The following is a 10,716-nucleotide window of genomic DNA, read 5'->3' on the forward strand; positions in this document are numbered from 1 at the left end:
TCGTCAACCGTCGATCGTGACGAATGCGATCTCCGATGAGCAACGATGCAGATGTATAGTCTCTGTCTTCTGGAAGCTGCCGGTAAGAGAGTAATAGCTCGGCCATTTGCTGACACTCGAACAGAGGTTCATCGTTTGTTAGATGACTGCTCTATCAATTCAATTACTCGGCCTGTCGAGAGATTCCTTCTTCGCGGGGTTGCTATTTCAAGTGGCAGAACAGAAACGAGCGCGGGAGCCGCTTGCTAGGATTACTTCTCTGCGCCAATCGGAATCTTTTATTGGATGACTATCAACTCTATCGCCTGGGAAACGAAGCGACCCGGACGCTAATAGTCGCTGACGTGACTCGTGCCATCGATCAAAACGATCATAACTAATCTCTCTATTAACGACAGTGGAAACAATCGCTGGGGGCTCTTGTTGTAGAATGAAACATAGATATCTCGATTGACTAGACGGGTCTCGTTAGATTGATGACTGTGTCTTCTTTCAGTCTGTTCCACTTTCGTCAGCTACCCGTCTATTTTCATCCAGAATGGAAAAATTGTCACTTCATTGCTCAATTTTTTAGCACTCAAGCAATGCATCTATTCATGAATTTTGAAAGCAAAATACTGAAATGTGATCTCAATCATGCTCACTAGACTACGTATTTCATTTTTAAACATTACAACATTGTTGTAGCAATTATACCACATCGAGTGCCACGCCACATTTAATTGCATGAACATCATTTTTGACATAGATGCATAAAATCCGGTCTCTATTCGTCACTGAAATAAAATCAACATAATCAAAATGTCCAACGTGTCTGTCCACCGCAGACCGTTTCTACTGACTCGAGCTAGATCTCGAGCCAGAAAATGTTCAGCAATTAATCGCGCGATGAAGAAACCGCAACGGTGCATTTTCGAGTGCAGTTCCTGCACGTTCGAAGTATGCGATCCGTTGATAGACTTTTCTGCGGCGTTCTAATGCCTGAACACCGGGTCGCCGCCCACGGCCGAGCCAAGAGAAGCGAGAGAAAAAGAGAAGTGCGAGAGGGAGAGAGAAATAGAGAGAGAGAGAGAGAGAGAGAGAGAGAGGAGAGGCCTCGAATTTTTTCGGCCGCGTAGAAGGCCGGGTAGAGAGAGAAAGAAAGATTCGACATCGCAGATACAGTGGAACACTTCATAAATCATTCGCGCGAACGTGTATCCCCGCGTGCATCCGACCTGCATAACAGCCGTTGAACTTGCGAATGCTCGGAGCCGGACGTATCTGACCATGCGTGACCAGGAACGTGGTCGATCGGACGCGGTAGAAAGTGTACCTGGGCCCCGATACAATGTTCCACCAGCTCGAAAGTTGCTCGTCGACGACGGTGGGGCTCGATTAGCCGTTCAAAACCGATCCTGAAGGTTTGTCCTTCTTCCGGAAGTGCCCGGCAAATATCAATGGGAACCACTTCACGGTCCATTCTGGTCTCCAGGAGTTCCCTTAGAAATGGATCGTGACCCTCGCTCGAAAAATGATTCCACCAAATCGGTCATTAACCCCTTGCCTTGAGATGACTAGTCATTTCTAACACTAGGTCTACGGAGTTATAAAAGTGGCTCCTTTGTATCACTTTATAAAAATGACAAGAATGTGTCGATCCAAATTTTTGGCCGTTTTGTTTATGATAGATATATGTAGGAGTAGAATGATTTAAAAAGTATATCCATCCTTTATTATGAGAAGCCTCCTACACATGTGTATGGTTTTAAACATTGTACTTTAGGAGGAATTGATAGACTGAGAATTATTTAAATGAGTTTAGAAAAGAAGTTCGAAGTTTCGGGATACTGTTTAGACCGTTTGCTAGAGCAGCAAGGTTGAGAAAAACCTAATTTACGACACCCTCGAGTGTCTATCGCTTTCCTCTTCCTTTCCCGTGTCCTGTGGCGACGAAAGTTGAACGAGCGATCGGAACACGTCCGAAGGATCGCGATATCTTGGTCCTGTGGGGATTTCGGGAAGAAACGCCGGGGAGGATTACGACGACGCTTGAGTCTGGTTATCCTTGGGACTACGTTATTTTAAAATGAATGGTATTCACCGGATAGTAGTCAGTGTTACTTGGATTCGCTGTGAATGAACGGTATTTGGAATATCGAAGTTAGATTGTTTGCGATCATCAATTGTTATTTACGAGGTGATTAGTTAATCGAATGATATGGGGATATGTTCAAGAGAAGTCTTTAGGACGACTTGAAGCCTCATTTAATAATTTTTCTAAGTCAGGGGCATGACAGTGTTTCTGCTAGACTCCAAACGGCAGATGTCTCTGATGATTGTGTTCTTTGCGACATTTGCGAATTGAATCAAAACGAATCAAAAGCCCCATCCCCTAAAAAACCTCGAAGATCTCATTCGCAGAAAATCCTGAAAACCTCATCACCGTATTGACAAAATCCCGAATGCAAGTCCTCCTGCTCCTCGTACCGCAAAGACAAAGGGAGACGGTCAGAGTCACCGTTCTTCCTCTCGAGCACGGGTCGGTTATCGATAAAGGTTCGTTCGGCTTGTCTGATTGCAGATACTGGCGCGCCGTACGTATTGTACAAGGACAACATGGAGAGACCCCAGGGGCAATGGGGCCCGGGGCCGGGATCTCTCCAGGACGGGGGACTGTACCCGCAGCAACAGCAACAACAGCAACAGCAGGGCTCCTCCTCGTCCGGCAGTCCACAGCAGGCCTGTGGTCCACCAGTCGAGGGAGAAAGCGGTCCCCCGCCTTCGTTGGCCTCTCCAGTGCCCTCACCGTACCCGTCGGCCCCGCCTGAGCCTCAAGCCTTAACCCCGCCCGACGACGACATACAATCGAGTCAGGCGACCTCTCAGCAGCAACAACAACAACAACAACAGCAACAGCAGTCGCAACAGCAGCAAGTTCAACAGCAACAACAACAACAGCAGGTCCAACAGCAACAACAGCAGCAACAACAACAACAACAACAGCAACAACAGTCGCAGCAGCAGGATCATTCGCCACAGCAACAGCTGACGCCACACGAGGTGGACCGCAGCGACTGTTTCCCCGGGGCCGGGGAGCTTCAGCAGTATCCCCAGCACTATTTCAAAGAGGCCCGGCCGCATCCGTCGCCGTCCGTGCCGCCGCACATGCTCACGCCCGGCGGTTTCTCCGCGTTGCACTATTTGAAGCAACCGGGCGTGATGCTGACGTCCCTCGGCCAGGGTGACGGCGGGCCCGGCCTCGACGGACACCAGTACGCAAGCCCCGGGGCCCCGAACATGGCAACCGGTCTACCGGACATCGTCCAGCAAAGCGGCAAGTCCGGTAAAGGGGCGAACAGCGATCTACGGTTGTTCAAGTGTCTGACATGCGGCAAAGACTTCAAGCAAAAGTCGACGCTGCTGCAACACGAGAGGATCCATACGGACAGCCGGCCATACGGGTGCCCGGAGTGCGGGAAGCGGTTCCGGCAACAATCGCACCTAACGCAGCATCTGCGCATACACGCGAACGAGAAGCCGTACGCGTGCGTGTACTGCGAGCGTACGTTCCGGCAGCGTGCGATCCTCAACCAGCATCTGCGCATCCACTCGGGTGAGAAGCCATACCAATGTCCGGAGTGCGGAAAACACTTCCGTCAGAAGGCGATCCTGAATCAGCACGTCCGCACACACCAAGGCGAGCATTTCTCTCTGCCTCCCAGACTCCCAGAGGGCGTCCACCACAACCACACTGACCCATTCACCGGGGGTTCTTTCTTTTTTTTTTGTTTTCTTCGTCTTTCGTTTTCTTTATGTTTCTCTTTTTTTCACTTTTTTTTTTTACTTCATCGTCTATCTTCGCCTTTTACTTTGTCGACCGTATGTAGACTGTTGTTCGAGCTTCAGCCCCAGTCATCGACGATCACCATCGACACCGTGTCTCGTCTCATCTCATCGTCGCCGGTCGATCATTGAGAGACGCGCCGTTCGTACATCAGCCACCGTTCTCTCATCGTTCTCTCTCTTTCTATCTCTCTCACTCTCTTCTCTCTCTCTCTATATTCATGCCACTTGTCCATGACTTTCGTTACTAACAAATCGTCATCCCCCTCTTTTCAGTTCCTATTCTATCTGTCTCGCTACCTGAGCAGCTTCGTGTGAAAGTGGTGTAAGTCGATTTTGTTTGACCATTCATTGATAACGTTACAAAAAATTACATGGTACGTAAGCAAAATCTTACATTATTTGATAAAAACAGCGAAAGTTTATCTATCCAAATTTTTAGCAATTTTTTTACTAGTGTTCAAAGAAATGAAGTTGAATCCTGTTATCCAATAAATAGCTGTTTCGACTTGCACCATTTCCGGATTGAGCGGCTCATTGTCAGTCGATCCGCTTTAGTTTTCCGCTTTGTCCTCGATCCGCAACACGCAGACAACGTGCTCGTCCGCAGTTCATAGATCGCTGCACTTCGCTCGTTCGCGCGGTTCGCGAAGACTGAGGAAGAAACGCGTAAGTTCGTCCACGAGAAGATGGCACAGAAAATCTTATATCCCCGCTGTCAGATATCCTCCGCGTTAGAAATACTTCGTAATGGCCTGAATCGTTCAACGAAGAAAATAAATAATTATCGAGCGACGTGTTGATGATATCTTGCTGTCACTCTAGAACTTAGAATCCTTACTAGCGTTAAGAGTGGGGTCCATCTTCTCGTGGACAGACAGTAGTTCGAGAGAGCAACGAGCCAAGGCCAACCGAAGCATCAAAACGGTTGAGCTGGACGCGAGAGTGCTGGTGAGCTGTGAGATAGAGGAGCCTCCCTCTTCGTCTACCCTTGATCCTCCTGGATCCATCAGAATCCAGTATCCTCTGCAACAGGGCTATTCAAATTGTGGTTAGGCCACATTCAATTCCCTTCACGACCTTCAAATGCAAATGATTGGATGCCTCGTTCCTTGTAAAAATCTCAGTTGCTGATCTCACCACTCCATTGAACTCGCATAGAGAAGGGCAGGCATAGTGAAGTAGTTCTGTTTTTCACTCTCGTCCGCAAGATTGAAGAAAGCTTAAATTGCTAGGTCACAAGGTCCTCAATTAATGAAGTTCACTTGACCAGGACCGAAAAGAAGGATAGCCCTGGTCTGCAACATTATCCCCCATGTTTCCCATTGTTCTCCACGATCCAACGTCCAGCAGCCCGCTCTTCGTCGCATACGGGACCTCATCACGATATTAATATACAATCTCTATTCTGGCTGTCGCTGCTAACGTCGCCTAACTCCTCCATGGTCTTCCCATTAAACGCGTCCTTTCGCGAAGGTGGAGGAGGTGGATCTCTCGGTGATGATGAACCAAGCCGCGCGTAAAAACCTCGTTAGCGATCGCGATTCGCTCCGTCTGTCGCGGTCTCTTTCGCTTGATTAACATCCGGTCTGGACCGTCAAACGAACACGGATAACTTCGGGCATACCGGCTGACAGAGATCCGTGCTGTGGAACGCTTTTTTAGAACGATGGTTCTGCGACGATACTTTCGAAATGTTCGTCAAGGTTGCTCTTCAGCGATCTTCAGGGTTTAGAGGAAATGCTGGATATTTTCGGGACAGTTCTGATTTTAATTGAAGGACGCTGTAGATTAAAAAGTTTAAAACATTTTTCTTAGAGAACTAGATCGTTCGTGGATGTGAGGCAACCTTCAGTCTTACATTTTCCAAAAGAGCCGAAACCACGGAGCACCTTGACAACATGCTAAACCGAGTGAACAGAAGAAACTCCATTAAAAAATGGTGATCCACAGCCCGGGCTCTTCGCGTGAGCCGACCCCCGCGACCGAAATCTCTAGTCCGCGAAGTCTCCGGCCGACTAACAAAAATCAAAGTGTCTCCTCCAAAACTCGTCTCTGTTATCCCATCAACCGAGAGGATGAACCGTGTGCGTGGGTTTCTCTGTTTCAGACGTGAGCCCGCACCTGATCTTCAAGAACGGTATGACGCCGACCCTGTGGCCGCAGGACGTGCCGTTCCCACCGGAGGAGGGGAAGGAGGAGGTAGCCTCGACGTTCGGCGACACGGACACGCAATCGGGTGCGTTCAGCCCGGCGCCGGACGCGAACTCGATCCAGTACCCGGCGTACTTCAAGGACCCGAAGGGCGGGAACCACGCGGTGTTTGGTGCGGGTGGTACGGGTAGCTTCGGCGCACTGCAGTACATCAAGCAACAAGGTGGCAGCAAGAGCTGTCTTCCGGACGTGATACAACACGGTCGTTCGGCGGGTATGCCGTTGTACGTGCGTTGCCCGATCTGCCAGAAGGAGTTCAAGCAGAAGTCTACGTTGCTCCAGCACGGGTGCATCCACATCGAGTCGAGGCCGTACCCTTGCCCGGAATGCGGCAAAAGGTTCCGACAGCAGTCCCACCTGACCCAACACCTCCGTATCCACACGAACGAGAAGCCGTACGGCTGCGTGTATTGCGGCCGTAATTTCCGGCAGCGCACGATCCTGAATCAGCATCTGCGCATCCACACCGGCGAGAAGCCGTACAAGTGCCAGCAGTGTGGCAAGGACTTCCGACAGAAGGCGATCTTGGACCAGCACACGCGCACCCACCAGGGCGACCGACCGTTCTGCTGCCCGATGCCCAACTGCAGGCGCAGGTTCGCCACCGAACCCGAAGTCAAGAAGCACATCGACAACCACATGAACCCGCACGCGGCCAAGGTGCGCCGGAACTCGAGCAGCGACACCAAACCGCCGGGCACTCCTGCCGGTCTCGGACCAGTGCCGGTCCCTCGTGGATTGACGCCCACCGTCGTCAAACCTGAGCTCTATTTCCCGCAATGCTACGCACCGGCCTTCAACCACCAACCGCCGGTGTCGACGGCACAGTTCCCCGGCCAGACGAACGGAGTGTCCGTCGCCGGCGAGTTCAAACCGCCGACCGGTCTGCCGCCCCAGTGACTAACCGTCCATCCTGCCGCCTACTAGCAAGCAGGAATACCGCTGAGGTTTCAGCGATGCTTCGGTCACCCGCTGCAACCAGACGCCGGTCCGCCGGCCACCATAGCTGCCGCTGCCGCCCACCGTTGCGCCACCACACACCAGCCCATCCAGCAACACTACCCGTGACAGTTGTTCAACATTCGATGATAGGGCCCACAGTGTTTTCGTTCCCCAGTTCCGAACCCTGCGAGAATCCTTGCATCGGCGCCGATCATGCTCGACGGCCATCGCTGGCTGTCCTCTTCGGATTTATCTTCGTCTTCGTCTTCTTCTTCGTCTTCTACTTGGCAGTCTCTGTCTCGTTCTTTTCTTCAACCTCGGACCCCGTGCAATAATTGACCAGGTGTTTGATTCAACAGGACACGTTCAAGTTCGGTGAACCGGTCAGTACAGATTTGTAGAGGACCCCCGGGTGATCTTGGTTCATGTGCAGAGAGATCGCTGGGTCATGCTCCAAAAGAGATACACACTGTTTTAGATTGATGTTGTTACCTGATGGTTGATACTCTCCGTGTTATGTCACAGTTGATATGTTATTATAAGGTGGAAGAGGTCGATCGGTCGATCCGAGGGAACGAGGTTGATGAGTCTATGAGGTTTTAGGAGTTCGCGGTGGGAGAGGATGTTTGGTAAGTTTATATGGTGATTTTTATGTAACTTTGTCGCTTTTGTAGGTCGGGATTGTGGATTGCAGGGAAACATCCTTTTTCTTGGGAAATGGTCGACATTCCTTTGAATGATGTCTCTGTAACGAAGTAATTTTCTTTTAATTGTACAGACTTTTACTACCTACGAATGGATTAAAATGTGCACTCAAATTATGGTACGTTAATACATTGGATTTAGAACGAATAGAAATAAAAATTCATTCTGGAAGACTCTTCTGAAGAGAAAGATAGAGCACAGGGCACAGGAACTGTATTTCACCAGTTACGAGTGTATCAGAATACATATAGCCTAGCATATACTGATAGTAAAACATCATTAAATTCGTTGAAACACTTCACACTTTTGAAAAGAATTTTCTTCAAACGAGGTAGTGACCACTGTAAGGAATGATTCCTCCTGAAACAAAATGGATGATTTCTCGATTAAACTATAATCGACCAAATACCTACGATAGAATCTCCAAAACCAATTTCTAGAACCGACGAACTTTCAATTGCAAATCGTTACATAAAGATCTTAACGAGCATCCCCTAAGAGAACGGTAGACCGTGTAGCCTGCAGGTTTAGGCAAATAATCGCGAAGCAAAACGAGTTCGCAGAGAAATCCCACGGATCGAGCGACCGACGAAATTTTCGTCCAGGCAGTACTCGCAATAGACACGATTAACGAGAGCATGATCCAGCGAGGTGGACGCATGAACGAGGTCAGGCCAGGGATGTGTGTCCTTGACCGTGGCCGACGGAGTTGGCCGTCGAGCTGTGGACCGGCGCCGGACAGGTGCGTATCAACCAACGAAGAGTCTCGTCTATTCTCCCATACACCTATTTTTTATATATAACAATAACAATAGATTACAACAGAGGTGCGGGGCGTCCGTACCTTCTCGCGTTTATTTCCGCGAAACAAGCGAGCAGACTACAGCGCGATCAAACAATTACTTTAACAGTCAAACACTAAAAATCTTCGTTGCATTGTAACTCTTGGACGGTGCATTTTTATCACTAGACTGAAGATTTTATACATTTATGACAGAAATGATGCAAAACTATGCGGACACAGAAAAAGTTACCATCTTTCTGCCAGTACCGGATTAGTCACGTGACATTGTGACACATGAACAACGGAGATGGAACGCATCACGTGACCGTGCTGGTACAGGGGGAAGGTAGAGTGGCGAGACGTAGTCTTGGCGACTCTGTGCAGACATGATAAGATTTCAATTATTTGCGACTTGTTCAAATGCTTGAAAAACGAAACACATTGTCATTTAGCTTCTGTTCCTTGCAACCAATGTAGGAAATTTCTATTTTGCATAAAACAATTTTTTGATCGCATTGTAAACGGGTCTGCTGCAGCTCGATAGAAAGAGAGAAAGAGAGAGAGAGAGAGAGAGAGAGAGAGAGTGAGTAAGAGAAAATGAAAGAAAGAAAGAGAGAGAGAGAGAGAAAGTTTTGGTGGTTCCGGGCAGGCAGGCCGTCCGAGGGTGTCGTTGAATGTTCGCACCGGTCCGAGCCCGTTCGGAACTAGTTCGCACGGGTTGAAGGGGTTCGATTATGAGAGTAGAGAACAGAGGAGAAGTATAAGAGTTTAGGAAAGAGCGAGGGAAAACGATTGTGATACGATATTTAACTTGCCTATGTTTAAAGAATCCACGAGAAAAGAGAGAGAGATAGAGAGAAAGTAACAAAGACGAAAAGAGGAAGACGATAGAGTGGAGTCGAAGAAGAAGAATACGATCGTATAGATACTTTGAGATGGGAGGTGAACACACGACCACGAGAAGAATGCCTGTAAATATGTAAAGCCGTTCGCCCCGGCGGACAAACAAACAAACAAACAAATGAAACAAAAATGCGGAGACGCCGTGGAAAAGAACGGCCCGAGTGAGAAAGAGAGACGGAGGGAGTGAGTGTGTCCGAGAGAAAGAAAGAGAGAGAGTGCGTGCCGAAGTGTGTTTGTGTGTGAGTATGTTTGAACGCGTGTGATAGAGGCGAGAGAACAGGGTTTGGAAGATAGAGAGCGAAGAGTCGCGAGTGGGCAGGATCGCTGAAGGATACAAGAGAGAGAGAGAGAGAGAGAGAGAGAGAGAGAGAGGGAGAGAGAAAGAGTGGAGAAAAATAAGAGGAGGGAGAAGAAGAAGAAGCGGAGAGGACGAAGAGACGAAAAAAAAAAGGGGAGGCGAGTGGGACGGTACGGGGGTAGAAAAATGAAGGGAAAAAGAAGTGGGTAGGAGGACGATGTGGAGAGGAGAAGGAGAGAGGAGAGATTAGGTAGGGGATTTACGAGGCCGAGGGCCGCCAGCGTGCTGAGCCATAGCTTTTCTGTACGACAAGTCGACGACGACGCCGATACGGAGGGAAGAGGGGTTACGACTCTTGTATACTATAGTAATATTTGAATGTATATTTATACGACAGGTTATATATATATTATTCTATTAACTATAATGATGATATTTTGAATCGGTTTTAAAATCAGATTGGTGCTGATACGTAAATGCTATATATATATATATAAATAAATAAGGTGTAAGTGAGTAGACGAGAGAGAGAGAAGGGGAAAGGGGGTGAGAGAGAGAGAGAGGGGAGATAAAACAAGCGAACCACGCGCACGAGGATGAGAGAAAAAAGAAAAACGGAGGAGGGAACGTGGAAGAAGGCTGAGACACCGTATAGAGAGTATAGCGGTTTAAACACGTAGGGTTATAGTCGATAGATAGTAGCTTAATGGAACTGAGAGGAACGGACGGGGTTATATAGGGGGAGGGGGGATGGTTGCGCGCGACGCAAAGGGAGACACGCGCGAACGAGACGGTGTGGAGAAACACGACCGGAGCGCCGGGAGGAGATACGAAGACTTTATTGGAGGAGCCTCGTTTTTCGAAGTCCGTTCTCGTTCGGAACTTTAATAATAACGAGAGTAATAATTATAATTGAACATTATCATCGCGAACGAAGGATTAGAAGGGGGAAAGGGTGGGAGGGAAGGGTGGAGGAGGATTATATATTTCGTGGCAATACTTAAACGAGACGAGGAACGAGGAGGAAATGATACGAGGAAATTTC

At 48.7% G+C, this 10,716-nt stretch overlaps 1 protein-coding gene across 3 annotated transcripts in view; it reads left to right on the forward strand.

Annotated features, from left to right (window-relative positions):
- LOC143209610 (uncharacterized) overlaps window positions 1–10,165 on the forward strand; it is a 54,616-nt gene extending 44,451 nt beyond the window's left edge. For 2 of the 3 annotated variants that reach the window (XM_076425499.1, XM_076425500.1), the window contains exons 2-3: window positions 2,564–3,679; window positions 5,936–10,165. In XM_076425499.1, coding sequence (XP_076281614.1) covers window positions 2,564–3,679; window positions 5,936–6,939 — 2,120 coding nt within the window. In that variant the 3' untranslated portion in view covers window positions 6,940–10,165. The remainder of the gene's footprint in view (window positions 1–2,563; window positions 3,680–5,935) is intronic. The other variant, XM_076425501.1, reaches the window with a different exon arrangement.
- The last annotated feature ends 551 nt before the right edge of the window (window positions 10,166–10,716 follow it).

This window comes from Lasioglossum baleicum, chromosome 6 (assembly GCF_051020765.1).
Source record: "Lasioglossum baleicum chromosome 6, iyLasBale1, whole genome shotgun sequence".
NCBI classification, from domain to species: domain Eukaryota; kingdom Metazoa; phylum Arthropoda; class Insecta; order Hymenoptera; family Halictidae; genus Lasioglossum; species Lasioglossum baleicum.